This window comes from Miscanthus floridulus, chromosome 19 (genome assembly GCF_019320115.1).
Source record: "Miscanthus floridulus cultivar M001 chromosome 19, ASM1932011v1, whole genome shotgun sequence".
In the NCBI taxonomy this organism is placed as follows: Eukaryota; Viridiplantae; Streptophyta; class Magnoliopsida; order Poales; family Poaceae; genus Miscanthus; species Miscanthus floridulus.
The window spans coordinates 76,453,787-76,473,146 of NC_089598.1; the positions used below are offsets into that span (position 1 = coordinate 76,453,787).

Sequence of the window (19,360 nt, forward strand, 5' to 3'; positions counted from 1 at the left end):
GGGAACAAATACGGCACGATGGCCGATAGCCAGATATATATTAATCCACCACCAGCACACCACCACCACGACCACACCACCACCACCACCACAACCTCCACCACCATGACCACACCACCACGACCACACCACCACCACCACAACCACCACACTACCACCACCACCACCACCACCACCACACCACGACATCCACCACAACGACCATGACCACACCACCACATCCACCACAACGACCACCATTGCACGCCACCACCACCTACACCTACACCTACACCTCCTCTTTCACCATGAAGCGAGGGAAGGGCATACCTGGACATCGGAGGGACGTCGGAGGCCACAGATGGGGCGAGGGTCGCGGACGAGGCGACGTCAAGGGGCCGGGGCGGGGCACCTCCTCCTCCTCTCTTCTCGGCCTCCTCTCTTCTCCTGTTCCCCTTCTCCTCTTCCTCCCTTTCTCCCACCTTCTACTCAGAACGGGGGCGGGCATGGCAGACAGTGTGGACAGGGTTGGCGGGTGGCGCGGGGTCCTCCTCCTTCTCCGGTGGCCGGCGGATGGCGTGGAGGTTCTCCTCCTCCTCGGGGCGGGCCGGCCAGTGGGCGTGGGCGGGCGTGCGGCCGGGGTGGGGCACCTCCGGCGGGTTGAGGCGAGCGGTGGGGTGGGGCTCCTCCGGTGGCCTGCTCCTCCTCCCTCCTCCTCTGGCGGCCAGGGGCCGGGGGCGCACGGGGTGGCAGTTGCGGGGTGGCCGGTGGCGGGGTGGCGGTGGCTGGCCGGCGGGCGTGGGTGGGCGGCGTGGCCGAGGTGGGGCACCTCCGGCGGGTTGAGGCGAGCGGCGGGGTGGGGCTCCTCCGGTGGCCTGCTCCTCCACCCTCCTCCTCTGGCGGCCGGGGGCCGAGGGCGCGCGGGATGGCTGGTAGCGGGGTGGCGGTGGAGGGGGCGCGCGGGGTGGCGGTCGCGGGGTGGCCAGGGCCGGGGGCCGAGGGCACGCGGGGTGGCGGTGGCGACAGCCGGGGCAGCATGGGGCGGGCGCGGGGCAGCAGAACTTGGCGGGGCAGTACGGGGAGGCTAGGCAGCGGCGCTGTGTGTGGTGTGTGTGAGTGTGTCGGCCGGAAGGCCGACGTATTTTTTTAACCGCCCACAGCTTTGCCGAGTGCCAAGATCTACGGCACTCGGCAAAGAAGATTCCCTTTTTTTATTTAAAAACTTTGCCGAGTGCCATGCGTTAGGCACTCGGCAAATAATTAAGTTTGTCGAGTGCCACGGATTGGCACACGGCAATTTTTTTTTTATTTTGGCGACCAATTTTTTTTGGTAGCCCTACAACAGTACCAGGAACCACATATTCAAATTTTGCACATTTTGACTGATTTTTTTCTATATTTCATTAGTTTATTCCATTTTGTTGAATTTTTTCGGAAAATACGAGTTTGAACTGCAGGTGCATCGAATATTGGATTTGAATGATTCGAAAAATGACATTCATGTTTGTGAGTGTAAGTTTAGGCCAAATCCAGGAACTGACCTGAAATTTCTATCAACTTGCTCACGGGGCAACGCCACCAAATTGCGTGCGAGTTGTTTTTTAATTCCATAAAATGCAAACGAAATCGAAAAAACATGAAACTTGTGGAGATGCCGTGTTATCGTATGCGTAGGCTGTGGTAAAAATTGAGAAAGTTTCGAGCACGTTGTCACGTACCATGCTCCACATGTTTCAACGTGCTCGAAACTTTCTCAAATTTTTACCACAGCCTACGCATACGATAACACGGCATCTCCACAAGTTTCATGTTTTTTCGATTTTGTTTGCATTTTATGGAATTAAAAAACAACTCGCACGCAATTTGGTGGCGTTGCCTCATGAGCAAGTTGATAGAAATTTCAGGTTAGTTCCTGGATTTGGCCTAAACTTACACTCACAAACATGAATGTCATTTTTCGAATCATTCAAATCCAATATTCGATGCACCTGCAGTTCAAGCTCGTATTTTCCGAAAAAAATCAACAAAATGGAATAAACTAATGAAATATAGAAAAAATCAGTCAAAATGTGCAAAATTTGAATATGTGGTTCCTGGTACTGTTGTAGGGCTACCAAAAAAATTGGTGGCCAAAATCAAAAAAAAAATTTGCCGAGTGCCAATCCGTGGCACTCGACAAACTTAATTATTTGCTGAGTGCCTAACGCCTGCCACTCGGCAAATATTTTTTAAATAAAAAAAGGGAATCTTCTTTGCCAAGTGTCGTAGATCTTAGCACTCGGCAAAGCTATGGGCGGTTAAAAAAAATACGTCGGCCTCCCAGCCGACACACTCACACACACCACACACAGCGCCGCCGCCTAGCCTCCCCGCGCCGCCCCACCAAGCTCTGCCGCCCCGCTCCGCCCCGTGCTGCCCCGGCCGTCGCCACCGCCACCCCGCGCGCCCCGGCCCCGGCCACCCCGCGACCGCCACCCTGCGCGCCCCCGCCACCGCCACCCCGCCACCGGCCACCCCGTGCGCCCCCGGCCCCCGGCCGCCAGAGGAGGAGGGAGGAGGAGCAGGCCACCGGAGGAGCCCCACCCCACCGCTCGCCTCAACCCGCCAGAGGTGCCCCGCCCCGGCCGCGCCGCCCGCCCACGCCCACCGGCCGGCCACCGCCACCCCGCCACCGCCACCCCGCGCGCCCTCGGCCCCCGGCCGCCAGAGGAGGAGGGAGGAGGAGCAGGCCACCGGAGGAGCCCCACCCCGCCACTCGCCTCAACCCGCCGGAGGTGCCCCGCCCCGGTCGCGTTGCCCGCCCACGCCCGCCGGCCAGCCCGCCCCGAGGAGGAGGAGAACTTCCGTGCCATCCGCCGGCCACCGGAGAAGGAGGAGGACCCTGCGCCACCCGCCAACCCCGTCCACACTGTTCGCCATGCCCGCCCTCGTTCCGAGCAGAAGGTGGGAGAAAGGGAGGAAGAGGAGAAGGGGAACAGGAGAAGAGAGGAGGCCGAGAAGAGAGGAGGAGGAGGTGCCCCACCCCGGCCCCTTGACGCCGCCCTGTCCGTGACCCTCGCCCCGTCCACGGCCTCTGGCGTCCATGTATGCCCTTCCCTCGCTTCATGGTGTACAATGCTGGTGAAGGAGGAGGTGTAGGTGTAGGTGTAGGTGTAGGTGGTGGTGGCATGCAATGGTGGTCGTTGTGGTGGATGTGGTGGTGTGGTCATGGTCATTGTGGTGGATGTCGTGGTGTGGTCGTGGTCGTGGTTGTGGTGGTAGTGTGGTGGTTGTGGTGGTGGTGGTGTGGTAGTGGTGGTGGTGGTGGAGGTTGTGGTGGTGGTGGTGGTAGTGTGGTGGTTGTGGTGGTGGTGGTGTGGTCGTGGTGGTAGTGTGTTGGTGGTGGATTAATATATATCTAGCTATCGGCCATTGTGCCGTATTTGTTCTCTTGATATGTGGTTGTCGGCCATCGTGCCTGTTTTTTCTTGCAGGTTTTGAAAACCTCCCCGTACAGGGGAGGTTCTGCCGAAATTTTCAACTTATAGTTTGCCGAGTGTTTTATTTTGCCGGCGTTGGGTCCGTTATACCTCTGACAATATTTGCCAAGTGCTCTAGTTTGCCGAGGGCCTGGCACTCGGCATATTAAGGTTTGCCGAGTGCCTATATTTTGCCGAGTACTAGGCACTCGGCAAAATAGCCTTTGCCGAGTGTTTTATTTTGCCGACGGCTACACTCGGCAAACTGAGTCTTTGCCGAGTGCCCGATATTTGGCACTCGGCAAAGTATTCGACACTCGGTAAATTACCAGTTTCCCGTACTGAGGCCACAACTTAGTAACATGTATAACGATTGTCAAAGTTCATTTAGCAATCCACCGATAAGTTTTATTTTTGTTTTCCTGGATTTTTTTTAATTTATTAAATAATTCATAAAATGTGAAAAAATGAATGGCTCGGATTGATTTGAGATATTACCTATAGGTAAAGGTTGTAACGTAGCATTGCCTTTGTTGGTTAGCTGATGATTGTAGTAATTGGTTAGATTTTACAGTGCCTTGGGAGGCTGTTTCCGCAGTCAGCCACAAGAATGAAGGAGAATTGCCAAACACCTACGAGGATTTGCTCCTACCCTATTACTCGTCCTTCTATTATCATCGCAAAACAAGCAAGCCACAATCCACTATCACAAATACCTGTTTTAGAATCAAGGAGCTTGAGCAGCTTCCAAACCGATGAGCACGTAAGGATCTTGTTTGCATACAAAAGAAAACGCGTAAACCAGTACTGCACGTAATGACGACGTACGGGACCTTGTTCATGCATCACGACCTGGTCTGGAAGGGCACGTAGGTTTTGAGCGAGTCGCGGACGCCCTGCACCGAGGCGGCCCCGGCTGCGATGGTGATGATGAAGCAGAAGAAGCTGAGGGTTTGCAGCGCCAGCCACGTGCCGCTGAACCGCGGGATCTGCTGCTGACGGATGTACATCTCGACGGGGAAGAAGACGGTGAGCGGCCAGAAGGCGATGCTGCCGAGGATGCCCAGGATGCTGTTGAAGAAGGGCAGCAGGACGGCGAAGAGGGTGATGAGCGCGACGAACCCCGTGCGCCACACGAGGCGGAACACGTTGACGCCGCCGTGCTCCTGCGTGGCGCAGGGCCACCGCGCTGCCACGTCGGCCTCCACGGCGGCGAACAGCGGCTGCAGGAACACCTGGAAGCCGCCCACGAGGTGGAGCACGATGCACACGTTGGCGAAGTCCACCAGCCAGTAGGGCTCGTAGAAGCCCGACAGGATGTTCCCCGGCGCGGCGTTGCCGAACGCCGAGTACCCCAGGCAGCCGCACAGCATGTAGAACCCGGTCGTCGTCGCCACGCCCACGATCGACGCCTGCCGCATCGTCTTGTTCTCGGCCGGCGGAGATCGCAGCGTGTCCTGCACCGTACATACCCGGCCATCACCACCACGAACAACTTTATTTGCGGCCAACAAGTTGATGCTCTCGTTTAGGTGTTGGAGGCCATTAGAGTAAGAGTGTAAGCAGCTTTCCTGACCTGGATTTCAATGAGAATTATGGTGTAAGAGTAGGCAAACGCGATGTTGCCGAGAGCCTGGAACGTCATCCATATCTTCTGCGTTGCGCTATCAACGTCCACTCCAACCTGCGAGCCATACAGCGTCGTCTTCCCCGTGGGACCTGCCAGTGCCAGCCAGAGAATGAGTAGTGCTATGTATTGCTATTGGTTGAGACAATTACAGATGTATACCACCGTACCTGACAAGGTCTGGCCGAGGGCGAGGCCGACGGCGATGGTGGCGTAGGAGAAGGACATGACGGCTGCGATTACAGAGAGCCACCAGAGCTCATGGAAGTTGGGGAGCTGGCTGAAGATGATCTGCACCACGCCGAAGCCGATGATGTAGGAGCCTGTGTTCTGGGTGCAGTCGGCGTCGTGCCCGTGCCAGTGGAAGCAGTTGGACTTGAGGATAGCCCTGCACAGTGCATATATAGCCAAGCCAAAGACAATCAAATCGATCGATCATTTGGTTTGGTTACTAAATTAAATCAGCACAAAAGTTTATTAATTAGTTGGAGGGACCTACGCAGCACTGGCAGCAGCTGTGATGGTGTAGCCAATGCCGGTGCCGAACATGTTGGCATACTGGCAGAAGCCGCAGAACCAGACATACCCCCCGCCTGCACACATGCACACACGCGCAAGAGATCTTGCAATGTCAGTTACACTGACCTCGATCTGCATGTAAATTTACTGCATGATGCCTATTTGATCGTCTGAATTTGCAAGTGATCAACAGGTTCTTGTCAAGTGCTGCTTGCAAGTAATAAGTACCTAGGTAGGACTCGACAGCCTCAGTGTAGGTGTAGTTGCGCTTCCCGGTGGCAGGGTCGCCGACACGGTAGCAGTCGGAAAGCAGGCAGCAGGTGTAGTAGGTGATGGCCGCGAAGAGCAGCAGGATCACCGGCCCGGCCACCCAACCCAGCTGGGCCATCGCCCACGCCAACGAGAGAACTCCGGAACCGATCACCGCCGTGATGATGTGCGCCGCCGCCGTCCATGCCGTCCCTGTGCCATGCATATATAGAAAACAAGGTTGCAGATTTCGCAAGGGAGGGGAATCAGAATCATGCATGAGCTAGCTATTTCTGTTCTTTTTTTTCTTTTGAAGTGAAGGTACGGGAAGAAGAGGTACAGTGGATATACTGGATCAAGTGGATCGGAGTTTAGTGATGAAGATGACATATTTTGGAAGCTGAAGGCTTCAGGAAAGTTTTCCACTAAGAACTTCTTTGGATCCGTAATAAACAGTTAGCTACTAAAAATTAGCTGAATTCTGTTTGGATCCTTAGCTAATAAACCAGCTAATTAACTATCACCTAGCTAACAATTAAATAGTTGGTTTCTCCCTGCTAACACAGCTAATAACCTAATAGTTATACCAAATGGGATCTACGTCATTATACATGGTGTGGATCTCGAGATCTCTGGCATGCCAAAGTTATCTTTGAAAAATCATTTTTTATAGATGGCGTGGCATGACAGCGAGAGGAGGATTGTAGTTCTGGTGGTGGTGGGTTGGAGTTTATGGAAGACTAGAAATGATCGGGTGTTCAATAATACTCTTGTTAAACCTCCCAAAAACATGGCTTACAAAGTGCTCGGATTCTTACATGGGTGAAAGAAAGATGTAAGGAAGGAGGAAGTCTAGAAGCCAGAGGAGTTACTCAAAGATGATGAAGGATGGCCTTTCAAGATGTGACAAACGCACGAAACACTTAACCTTTAAGCTTAGCTAGGAGCCCTTTACTCTTTATTTTTTTTAAAAAGATCGGTTACTGGCTTTCATTGATAAGAAGGGAGCATAAAATACATGAACTCTCAGTTACCTGAACTCCATGCGGTATGCGGATGCCACCCATATGTTTGTTGCTATATTTTGCTCTATGTTTGTTTCTGTTGAGTGACAAGGGGAGTAGGTGTTGTGTGGCGTTTGGCTACTATATCTTTTGGTTGTGTGAACTCTGCATGTAAACTCGTAACACCAGTAAAATATGTTTAATAAGCTTTAATTTCAAAGCAGGACCAAAAGTCTTTAGTCTAAAATTTTATTTTCTTTAGTGCAAAAGAGAACAAAAATGTGTGCCTCAGTAGAAAAAAATAAGAATAATTGGGGAAAATGAAATTTATAGCACAAAATCAACACTACTGCTTCCATTCCAAAATGTAAGAGGTTCTAATTTTGTCCTAAGTCAGACTTCTCTGGTTTTGACCAAATTTATAGAAAACACATTAACATCTACAATACATAATAAATACACTACCGAGTACCAAGATATATTCTATAGTAGATTTAGTAAAAACCAATTTGGTGTTATAGATGTTGGTACATATTATTTCTATAATTTTGATCATTACATAAGTTCGACTTAGAAGAAAAACCAAAATTTCCCATGTTTTGGAACGGAATAGGCCTGTAAGTACTAAGTAGCAACACAACAGGACTAGTTGAGCTTTAAGTGTGCTGCTAAGATAAAGTTAAGGCATTGAAATAAGAATGGAATATGGATTTCTAAGGACGGAATTGATTCATAACCTACACTCAGAAGGATATTGTAACTGAGTTGACAACAAATGCAGTTATTGATCATTTCTACTATACAATACAGTTCAACTAAAATGGAAAATGTTACTTTGTATACCTCTCTTTTTTTAACTATTGCCTGCCTGTATCACAAAACTGTGACATATCATGTGTCCTAAACACTTCAAGGATGCACCGCATTTCTTGATAATCCGTAGTATGACAGATTGTTCTAATAATCTCATTGGCACCGGCCTCTATTCATGGTGCCTCCACTGTCATCTCACGTTGGCTGCAGCTGCAACGACCGAACGGCGGCCGCAACAAAATAAAGTTTCCTTCTTTGCGTGAGGCATGTATGCACGTTTGGTTGCCCCATGTTTATGTTCATCAAACATCGAGGAGGACGGCGAAACCCTCCAGATCGATTCAGTGTGATGCATGGTTAAAGCAGGTTAATTATATTTACCTGTCCTCTTCTCCTTGCCGTCGTCGTCAACCTCGCCATGGATGCCGCGGGTTGGCATGTCGACGTCCATGGCTCTCTCCTCCGTCACTCAACCTCTCCACTACTCCCGTGCCCCAGAGACCTCAGCTGCAGAAACAATGCATGTGGGCTTAGCTGTTGGTTTCCTCTCGCTCGCTCGATTTTTCCCCCGGCCCCGGTGGCAGGACACCAGCAGGACGTGTGCGCTCCGATGGCGGTGCCGGCCGGCCAGTGGTCGGGAGCGGGAATAGGGGCGGAGGAAACTATATATAGGCAAGGGGCGCCGGCGAGGGAACGATCGAGCGCCACGCTATCGATCGACAGAAATGAAGAAATGAACGCGCGCAGCAGCGCGGGTGGCATGGGGAAGTAAATAAAACATTGGCGTGGAACGACCACAGGTTGACGCCTGTCATGGTCGCGCTGCATTACTTCCCCGTCTTTCGCGGTTGCGGGGCCGAAGACGGAGAAGGCCCGCGGGGTCATGAGACCGAATTTTTTACTATTTGACCCTTTTTTTCGAAAGTTTCTCTCAAATAGACTCATGACGGAAAGAATTCCAGAAATAGATCCTTGGCTCGGCGCCACGGTGACTGGCGCCGAGGTCCTGGCCACGGGCAAACGGCCTGTAAGGGGCTCGGCGCCATCCACTCTAGCGCCGAGCTCGGCGCCGTAGATCTTGGCGCCGAGCTCGGCGCCATTCACTCTGGCGCCGAGCTACCTGCATTTAACCCCAACCCAGCCTTCTTCCCTGAGCGTTCTTCCTCTTCTTTCTCCTCGGGTTTTTTTTCTCGCCACTTCATCCTACCTCACGAATCGACATATTGGACCTTGAAAACCTTGATTTGATCCATAGATCTTCGAGAGCAAGGTATACTCGCTCACCTCCTTGTTTTTCTCGCATAGATTCGGTACATATTAGTCGGATTTTTGAAACTAAGAATCGTCATCACTTAGGGTTTCATTGTATCCCTCAATATATGTATTATACAACCGTAGGTTCATTTCAAGGCGTGGAAAATGCTAGCAAACCAAGCCGCATGTAGTTATGTTATGGGTTTATTATTGTGGATGAAATGAGAAACCCTAGGTTTAGGGTATAATGTTAACTGCTTTTGGTTCTTATAACGAAATTTATTGGATTATAGTTATGGTTCTCATTGATATTTTGTTGTGATGTTTTTATTTATGTTTGCTAAATTACATCATATTTGTTAGATGCAAGAAATGTTTTGGGAGGAGTTTTGGCGAAAACGGGGTCGTCCTCGAGAATTATACCCCGACGCGTCTAGCAAAGATGCTCCCGTTCCTCCTGACCTTCCTGTCCCTAACTGTGATTGTGGTTTCCCGGCCCATGTTTTTCAATCGAAACATCCGGACACAGCCGCGCGTTGCTTCTACACATGTAGTCGGTTTAATGTAAGAAATTATTTGTACTATCCTTTATCTTTATTTGTTTAAGTATGGTACTAATATATTATTGGAATCTCGTTGTGTAGGACCATGAGAGGTGCTTTTTCTTTCAGTGGATCGATGGTGCAGAAAAGTTTGATCCTAGGTACCTCTTTTTCGACGATTGGTTTAGAGGGAGACATCCACGTGAGCACTTCAAGCGGTGGGTTCCACCCCCCCTAACCCTCCGGCAATGACGGCTAAGGAGAAGCACCTAGCCGCCGTTAGACGACTCGAGGAACCTTCTCTGTGCGATTGCGGAGATCGAGCTGTGATAAACCTTGAGAATACGTTGGAGTTTGTGTGTCCAAACAAACATGAAGTAAGTGCAAAGTGTATATGTTAAAATCTTGAGCTATATGTGTTTATGTACTAATGTCTCATTATTTAGGTGTATTCAATGGCGAAGTGTCGTTTCAAGGAGTGGTTGTATGGTCCTAAGAACCAATGGCCGGAAGAACCGCGAGGGTTAAGGAAAAGAAGAAAGAACGGGTAATCTACAAAGCACCTCCTGTCATGTGCGAATGTGGTGTAAAATCCAACTATGGCCTAGTCCATTCGAAGCTTGGAATAGGTCATTATTGCGGCCATATGATTGAGTATGATGAGGTTCGTTATATTTCTGGTAAACATGAAATCGTATTTTGTTTGTTCTCCTAATACATATATGATATAATATTTGTTTTGAACAGAGCACTAGGAAATGCAGTTGGGAATGTTATGATGGTCAAGCTAAGTTCTTGGATGAACTGAAGAAGAGGCAAGTAATTGCACGGAAGAGGGGATATGGACCTGACTACGTCAACCTATTCGTTAAACATCACAAAGAAAAGATGTGTGAGTTTGCTAGACAGCGCGGTATTTATAACCCGATCGATGTTGGGCTTAACAAATGGGGACTGGAGAGGCGGACGACGTTAGAGGAGGAGAGGGCAAGGAATGAGGCAAGGGAGGAGACAAGAGTACAGATGCAGGTCTTGGACGAGCATGTTGCTACATTATGTGCCAGTGAGTGCTTGAAAACCTTTTTTCGTTGCCTGGTTTTAAATGTAATATTATCGAGTTGCTAACTGATAGCATTTTATACATCAAGGGATTAGTTGCAGCGGGGAACATTCTGTAGAGGTGGCTCATGCAAGATATGAGGAGAAGAAGTTAGATGCCCATAGATCACGAGCTTGTCGTACCGTTCAATCACCGATTGTGCTGTGTGATGATGGAGACGAGGATGAGGACGACACTGGCAGACTGAGTGAGCTCATTGCTTTAGCAGAGACGGGCATACAGGCGTAGGAGGCTGAGGACGACACAGGCAGACTGAGCGAGCTCATCTCTCTAGCAGAGGCGGGCATTCAGGCGCAGGAGGCTGACGACGACACTGGCAGACTGAGCGAGCTCATCGCTCTAGCAGAGGCGGGCTTACAGGCAGAGGAGGATGATGACGCGTTCTTCACTCAGGCCGCAGCGGCCATAGATGAAGCGGAGGCCGCTTACTACAAGCGACAGGCAAGTGAGAGCAACGCAGTTGAGCCTAGCCGCAGCAACAGGGTTGTAGTAGAGGACTGGTACTCGGATGATGAGTTGCTTACTCAGTACGTTTCAGATTGAGGATTTGGAGGTGCATTTGCCCCTTTGTCTACTGTCGGCACTTAGTTATACTATTAATATGTTGTGTAATGTGACATAGTATCGAACTTTTCATTATGTGGTTGTTTTCATTATCAATGGTCTTAATATTCCGCTTAATGATACAGACTTATTTCCATTTGAACACGTGCTGCAAAAAACAGTTAACGACATACGATATTATAGAAATCAACACACGAAACACATTAAATGGCATGTGACTACAGGTACCGAACCTGGGTACATAGTTTTCTTTGACTAAACCTAACATGCCTTAGGTAATTAAACCATGCCTTCGGTAATTAAACCTAACATGCCTTAGATAATTAAACCTGTGATTCTCCACAAGAAAAACATAAAGTCATCCTAGTAGTGTGGCCACATAGCAAATTGTGTTGCACCTTCTCCATAGTAGCCTCCCATTGTTGGTGGTGGTGGTGGCGGGGGTGATGGGGGAGACCCCTTTTTCTTGTGGTTAGGGAAGGTGCAATATGGATCATTGCAGAGTGCCTCCTGTGAATCGGCACCATTGTTGTTGTCGTCCTGTTCGTCGTCCTTATAACCGCTGCTAACTTCCCTTTCTAGATCGAAGATACGGTCTTGTACGTAGTAGATGTACTCCGCATGCGGATAAATAGGTCGAGGATCGACCCAGCTACTGAACCCACAGTTTTCTTCGGTCAAGGAAGACTACAAAAAGTATGTCGTGTAAGTGATATACAAGACAAACATATTGAAGAAACAAATAGTAAAAGAAATTACCCATGCTCGCGGGCATTTGAAGAAACAACGACCTCCATCTATTCCCTCGGTGAACATCTGCACTAGGCAGTCCTCACCATGCATGCATTTTGGCCACTCTTCTTTCCTTTCATCGTATCCTGTCAGTGGTGCCTCTTTGGTGAAATCACTTTTGCTCTCAACTGGGAACCTCTCATAAAGAGCTTCCTCAAAGAAATCAGGACCAAGAGGACCCTCTCACCCCCAGGTAGTTTTCTTCCCCTTTCCTCTCCCTCTGGACGACCCTCCAGACATTGGTACTACAACGAAAGCAAATGCTGAGGAGTGTTCTTCTTCCTTATTGTTTGTGTGAATGAGAGGGAGTGAGTGGTTATTTATAGGTCGAGAGAAGGAATGGAGGCCTATCAATGTGCCATGTCAGCGATCCGTGTGCCGCTTTACCTCAGCCCTTGGACCAAACAGTCATAAGATGGATGGTGGAGATAGAGTTTAGTTGTGCTTCCTTGCATGTTGTCCTTGCAGCTGAGAGGTCTATATCAGTGATGTGATAATTCGATGATGTCCGTGTATCTGAAAAGTCTATGTTTATTCTCTGAAAAGCATAGATTCTCTAAAATGCATAGATTCTTGTACACAGCGTATGTACAAATATTCCTGGATTATAAACGTAATAAATTTATAGTTAATCTGTGTACTACATTTGTGCCTTTGTACAAGTATAGTATGATTAAAGATTCACGCAAAAAATTCGCAAGATACGGTCTTGTATTAGAAGCATCCACAGTTACAAACAGAGACATCAATATATATTCTAAACATTTACTCATCCAACAAGCATAATGCAACCACAACGAATATCACAACTAACATAATATGTCATGCAAAGTACAAATAGTCCACAATGTCCATACGATCCCGAATAATTAAAGATAAGTAAATACAATAGTTCATAGTAACATCTACCACGTTCCTCACTGTCTCCTACTCTTGCCCCTACCCTTGTGACCCAGAGCGCTGGTGCCTGGAGTGTAAGGGTCACAGGGATGGTGTCGCCTAGTGCCTAGAGGCGGTGTAGGATGAGTCGATGGAGCGTCATGGAGCTGAGAGGGCCCAAGCTCATCGTGCCTCTTGTCCATGTCATCGTTGTCGGCGGCCTCCTCATCCTCCTCCTCGTCCCTTGTAGCTGCTTGACTAGAGGAACCCAAGGCTCCTCTTCCTGCGGAAGGATCGTACATGTCATGCGTCGTGTTTGTCCTACAACCACAACGACCAGCCGCACGGCATAGACGACGTGACAGCCTCTGTTGTACAAAACAATGTTAAGTGAAAGAATATAACGTATTAATGATTTGTTTGAAAGAATATTTGTAATCTTACATCTAGGAAGCCAAGTATGTAGTCATCATTGACTCTAGGCCGAACGCGCTCGATCTCTTCAACTGAGCTTCTCAGTGTATTGCCCTGCAACAATGTTTTCAATAATAAGACTTCTGAACATATATCATTTAGTTTTGTTTTCTTTTGTACAAGAATGTAACTTATTACAAGGGTTATACAGCGCGAAGGTTGCAATAACTATAATAGATAACTCCTAACGTTGGTCCAAGAACACCTAATGTATTGTTATGTAACTAAACATAACAAAATAAGTCGATTGGCTTACCACACTGTCCAGGATCGGTCCTGCCTCCACCTGCCTTCCTACAAGAGTGGACCGGTCGTACGTCGTGTCCTCATCGTCGGAGGACTCGATGTCGGCATAGTCAGCTTCGGTCCACTGTAGTCTGAGCCTGCACCTTGTCGAACGTTGGTACCAAGCTTGGTACCGCCTGAACTCACGGTTCGTGTGTGGCTCGTTGTTGTCGTCCAGGTTGTCGTGCATCTCCTCCCATTCCTCAATGTAGGACTGGTGGTGCCTCTCCCAGTCAAAAATCTTCTTGTTCCTCTGACGATCCAACCTGCACATATGTCATCGTTACATTAATCCACGTACGTGGCACCATATTATAAGAAATGGACCATTATCATGACTCATTTGAAATATCAAAACACTTACTTGTGTAAGTCAACGCCAGTCGAGAACAGAGGCATAGGCCAAAGCTGTCTCACTCCAAATTGGCGTGCAACCCTATCTGGCAGGTGGTACTCGATAGCATAGAAGCATATTAGAGGGCACCTCATCCTATAGAAGTAGTCGTCGGCCCCACATACGGTGCTCAGCTAAAAAAGTAGTGCGTCCTCTCCACCATACGGCTCCCACTCTACCTGCATCATGTTCAAATAAGATGATAGATGGTATACTAATCCTTTTAATATGTGCATGGAAAATAAAATTTACTTACACTAGACGCCGTCAGCGAATCTAGCTCGTTCGTGTACTGAATGTACGCCCGGTCTATCCTCGTGTGCGAAATCCTGACCTGGTCCCAAAGGTACGCCCACGTCGGCTGGCGACTTAGAGGCTGACCTTGGAACCACTCACGACGAGCCAGTACCTCTGGACGACCAACTGGAAAACGAGCCCACATCCATAGCTATAACAGGTACACGCATCCACCAAGTGACGGGTTCGCCGTAGACCGACGACACCCCTCGCACAGCTGCTGGTATAGAAAACACAAGACTGCAGAGCCCCAGCTGTACTGACCCGCCTGGTCCCAGTTACTGAGGCAGTGGATCCACATCTAGGACGCATTGTCACCCGTCGCGTCGGGAAAGAGAACACAAGCAAAAAGGTGTAGGATCCACGCCCGGCAGTAGTACACAACCGTCTCCTCATCTGCCTCCTCGGGGCACTGTGCGAACTCTGTACGTAGCCATGAGATGGGAACTCCAGAAGTGCGAGCCCCTTGCTCGCCAAGCTCACGCCCAAGGAAGGCCTCCACTCGTGCTCTCCATCCCTCTGACCTGCACTGCCCGGTGACTGGGTTCCCATGAATCCTTAGGCCTAGCATCTTCTGACAGTCCTGAAGCGAGACTGTCATCTCCCCGAAAGGTAGGTGGAAGCTGTGAGTCTCTGGCCGCCACCTATATTTAAGACCAAGGAAGATTACTTGTCAAAAAGTCAATTGCATTAACAAATGGCCATGAATGGAGGCAATGATTCACTTTAATACCTGTCTACCAACGCAGTTATCGCCGCTGAGTTGAACTTGGGCAACCCACGATGAACCTGAAAGGAGATGACATCCAGGCCAGCTCTTTGTAGGAAAGGAGTGTACCTATCGTCGTACCGAATGTCCAAGAACCCACTGTGGGTCCTAGAACGAAGGTGCGGAAGGTCCTGCATCGAATATAACATAGTCACATGTTACTTCACGAACACACGTACGAATAAAACTTATAGATTATTACCTGCCCCAGCGCAACGAGACGTCCTCTGTGGGTCTCCTTGTACGTCGGGTCGAGCAGGTGGAATTGCTCCATCCTACAAAAAAAGTGAATGAATTAGAATTGCAATGTACAATGAAACATGAACTTATAAATGTATACATAATTGACACAAATACAAGCATAAATTGAGACATGCATAATTAAATATATGATACGACAAAATATAAAATAATACTATAAACCAATAGTCCTACCTCACTAATCTGCCAATGGCAACTTCGTGAGTTGTGGCCAAGTCTACCGCACTTGCCGCACTCGTACTGCTCGGGATCAGTAACAAATAGAGTTCCTCTCCCACGCCTAGTTCTTCCGGGTATCTGATCCATAACCATCCTATGCCTCGTCCTCTGCCTTGATCCACGCTTGTTCCAACGGTAAGCTGGATCCGTAATGTACTTTGGCCCATCATAAGGAGGCCACTCTCCAGGATCCCGGAAAGGCACGAAGCGAGGGCTCCATGTGTTCACAAGCGTGTTGACACTGAACTCGTGAGGTATCCTCCTCTCGATATTATAGTAGCGATGCCTAGCTGCTGCCACCAAATGCGAACATACAAAGTGGTATTGCCTTGGTTTACCACAAGTGCACTTGAAATGTTGGAGGACAACCACATGTATCCTCGATTCTCGGACCTCGCCATCGGACGTTGTACCACCCCTATGCTCGACCTGATAAGTCCCTGTGGCGTGGTCAAAGCATGCAACCTCATGTGTGCCAGCCCTTTCTCTTGCCTTCTCTAGGTGTGCCATTGGTTTCGGAGCCCATATCTCTCCATCACTACTCAACTGCAATGCATGGGCGTGTCTATCGTTGAACCAGGCAACAAGCTTATAGAAGGTGAATTGAACAATTGCATTCACGGGCATACCACGTATCCCTAATAGCAACTTATTGAATGACTCTGCCATGTTGCTGTACTGAAACTCGTACCTCCAGCCACCATCGTCATGAGCTCTCGTCCATTTCTCCAAATCCCTCATCAAACCTGTGAGCCATTGTCTACCTTCTGCATTTGATGCGGTTCTGACCTGCTCCAACTTTTCCCTAAAGTACTTGTCCTCAAGCTATCGAGCAGCCTCCTGCAACAGATTAAAGTTTTTCTTGACACTGTCCTTCCGTAGGAGATTCTCGGCAAGGTGTCGAGTACACCAACGATGGTGCAAAGGTGCATACCCCTCTAACTGCTCTCGCACGACATTAAGTATGCCCTGATGCCTATCAGATATGACACCAACCTCCCTGCCAGGGCCAACCACATGTATCCAGACTAGCCTCAAGAACCATCCCCAACTATCATTGTTCTCCTTCTCAACCAAAGCAAATGCCAAAGGAACCAACTTGCTGTTCGCGTCACAGGATATGGCTATAAGAAGTGTGCCCTAGTATTTGCCAATCAAGAACGTACCATCAATGGAGAAGACGGGACGACAGTGCCTAAAGGCCTCGACACACTGAGGAAAGCACCAGAAGGCACGAAAAAATATCTGCCTCCCATCCTTCCATGCATTAGGTTTTGGGATGTACTCATAATGCATGCCTAGATTCACCGCTTTGATTGCATTGAAAAGAACTGGCAGCTGCTCATACCCATCCTCCCAGTCCCCATATATCATGTTCCACGCTCGCTGCTTAGCCCTCCATGCTTTACCATAAGTTATCACATATCCTCCATACAACGCCTCAACGGTCCTGATAATTGTTCTCACCTTCATGTTGAGTTCTCCCTACAAAATTCCCATCAATCGCTTGGCAATGAGGGTAGATGTCAACTGCCGATGCCTCAGTGTCAGCTCATGGTCAGCACAATTGTGTGGCCCAACTACTTTTGTGATCTTCCATTTTCCGGTCACCTGTTGCTTCCTTGCATAATCCCTCCATGGGCAGCGTTCCTTGTCACACACAACTGTGTAACGGCGCTCCACATATGAATGCAATACCCTGTAAGGCCTCTTTCGTATCACTACAAAAGCCTGCAACCACCTCTTCAAAGTAGGGAGGTCATTGAACACCCTCCCCTCCTCAATTACCATGTTAGGACCGACCTCAGGAGCTTCTAGGAGCTCATCATCACGTCCTTCTGCAAACGCCAAATCAGAATGAGCAAGATCACTAAACTCATGAACTCTAGGATCACGGCGGTCGGGAAAGATACGTCTCATCATCTCAACATCACTCTCCGTCAGCTCTCCAACAGGACGATCATCATCAGAATCAAGAGCCCTAGCCATCTCATATGGCTCCAAATCATTCATAATTTCAACATTATTGGAGCCACAAAATCCATCTGAAAAGTGCACTTGCGCAGCAACATGGGGCACATCGATATTCTCAGGAATGTCTCCTGCAACGTCATTACAGAAATGAGGAAAGAATGAAAGAAATAGATGTAAGGAACGGGATAAGCTCCCAAAAACCATGCGGTTAAGACACTTACTCGGATGATTCTATGTCAAAGGGATCTCATAAGGAGGATCTGCCACGAAAATATGAGTATGACAACCATCTCCAAATAACGCATTGGGGGCAGATTGAGCATCAGGAACCGTAGGCGCAATCTGCACATGCAGGTAAGGTTCCAGAACGGGAGGGTCGATGTGTGCCGGATGATCCATTGCTGGGGTAAACCCATGAGGGATTGGATCAACTAACACCCGACGAACAACCACGTCCAAACATTGCAGCTGGCTCTTCATATCTGATCTCACATAGCTGTCCCACTGATCCGCACAACCAATTGAGATCATGGTGAGGACTGCCTAGTGCAGATGTTCACCGAGGGAATAGATGGAGGTCGTCGTTTCTTCAAATGCCCGCGAGCATGGGTAATTTCTTTTATTATTTGTTTCTTCAATATGTTTGTCTTGTATATCACTTGCACGACATACTTTTTGTAGTCTTCCTTGACCGAAGAAAACTGTGGGTTCAGTAGGTGGGTCGATCCTCGACCTATTTATCCGCATGCGGAGTACATCTACTACCTACAAGACCGTATCTTCGATCTAGAAAGGGAAGTTAGCAGCGGTTACAAGGACGACGAACATGATGACAACAACAATGGTGCCGATTCACAGGAGGCACTCTGCAATGATCCATATTGCACCTGCCCTAACCACAAGAAAAAGGGGTCTCCCCCATCACCCCCACCACCACCAACAACAACAACGGGAGGCTACTATGGAGAAGGTGCAACATAGTTTGCTATGTGGCCACACTACTAGGATGACTTTATGTTTTTCTTGTGGAGAATCCCAGGTTTAATTATCTAAGGCATGTTAGGTTTAATTACCGAAGGCATGGTTTAATTACCTAAGGCATGTTAGGTTTAGTCAAAGAAAACTATGTACCCAGGTTCGGTACCTGTAGTCACATGCCATTTAATGTGTTTCGTGTGTTGATTTCTATAATATCGTATGTCGTTAACTGTTTTTTGCAGCACGTGTTCAAATGGAAATAAGTCTGTATCATTAAGCGGAATATTAAGACCATTGATAATGAAAACAACCACATAATGAAAAGTTTGATACTATGTCACATTACACAACATATTAATAGTATAACTAAGTGCCGACAGTAGACAAAGGGGCAAATGCACTTCCAAATCCTCAATCTGAAACGTACTGAGTAAGCAACTCATCATCCGAGTACCAGTCCTCTACTACAACCCTGTTGCTACGGCTAGGCTCAACTGCGTTGCTCTCACCTGCCTGTCGCTTGTAGTAAGCGGCCTCCGCTTCATCTGCGGCCGCTGTGGCCTGAGTGAAGAACGCGTCGTCATCCTCCTCTGCCTGTAAGCTCGTCTCTGCTAGAGCGATGAGCTCACTCAGTCTGCCAGTGTCGTCGTCAGCCTCCTGCGCCTGAATGCCCGCCTCTGCTAGAGAGATGAGCTCGCTCAGTCTGCCTGTGTCGTCCTCAGCCTCCTGCGCCTATATGCCTGCCTCTGCTAAAGCAATGAGCTCACTCAGTCTGCCAGTGTCGTCCTCATCCTCGTCTCCATCATCACACAGCACAATCGGTGATTGAACGGTGCGACCAGCTCGTGATCTATGGGCATCTAACTTCTTCTCCTCATATCTTGCACGAGCCACCTCTGCAGCATGTTC

At 48.9% G+C, this 19,360-nt stretch overlaps 3 protein-coding genes across 3 annotated transcripts; 1 reads left to right on the top strand and 2 right to left on the bottom strand.

Moving 5' to 3' along the window:
* The first annotated feature begins 203 nt into the window (after positions 1-203).
* On the top strand, positions 204-1,067 carry LOC136526207 (glycine-rich cell wall structural protein 2-like). The gene has a single exon (XM_066518952.1). The coding sequence runs from the start codon at positions 204-206 to the stop codon at positions 1,065-1,067; it is 864 nt and encodes a 287-aa protein (XP_066375049.1).
* A 1,272-nt stretch (positions 1,068-2,339) lies between these two features.
* On the bottom strand, positions 2,340-3,188 carry LOC136526208 (uncharacterized). The gene has a single exon (XM_066518953.1). It carries the CDS (start codon positions 3,186-3,188, stop codon positions 2,340-2,342), a length of 849 nt encoding a protein of 282 aa, XP_066375050.1.
* Positions 3,189-4,094: 906 nt separating this feature from the next.
* LOC136529061 (amino acid permease 1-like) lies at positions 4,095-8,325 on the bottom strand. Its single transcript, XM_066522113.1, has 6 exons — positions 8,031-8,325; positions 5,812-6,045; positions 5,564-5,657; positions 5,235-5,452; positions 5,014-5,156; positions 4,095-4,894 (listed from the first exon to the last, which is right to left on the bottom strand). Exons 1-6 carry the CDS (start codon positions 8,098-8,100, stop codon positions 4,283-4,285), a joined length of 1,371 nt encoding a protein of 456 aa, XP_066378210.1. The 5' UTR covers positions 8,101-8,325; the 3' UTR covers positions 4,095-4,282.
* Positions 8,326-19,360: the final 11,035 nt, after the last annotated feature.

Coding starts and splice junctions, on each gene's coding strand:
- LOC136526208 (XM_066518953.1), bottom strand. CDS start 3,188: ATGACCACACCACCACATCCACCACAACGACCACCATTGCATGCCACC.
- LOC136526207 (XM_066518952.1), top strand. CDS start 204: ATGACCACACCACCACATCCACCACAACGACCACCATTGCACGCCACC.
- LOC136529061 (XM_066522113.1), bottom strand. CDS start 8,100: ATGGACGTCGACATGCCAACCCGCGGCATCCATGGCGAGGTTGACGAC. Junction 6,046..8,030: donor CGGCAAGGAGAAGAGGACAG/GTAAATATAATT, acceptor TGCATGGCACAG/GGACGGCATGGACGGCGGCG. Junction 5,453..5,563: donor ACAGCTGCTGCCAGTGCTGC/GTAGGTCCCTCC, acceptor TGCACTGTGCAG/GGCTATCCTCAAGTCCAACT.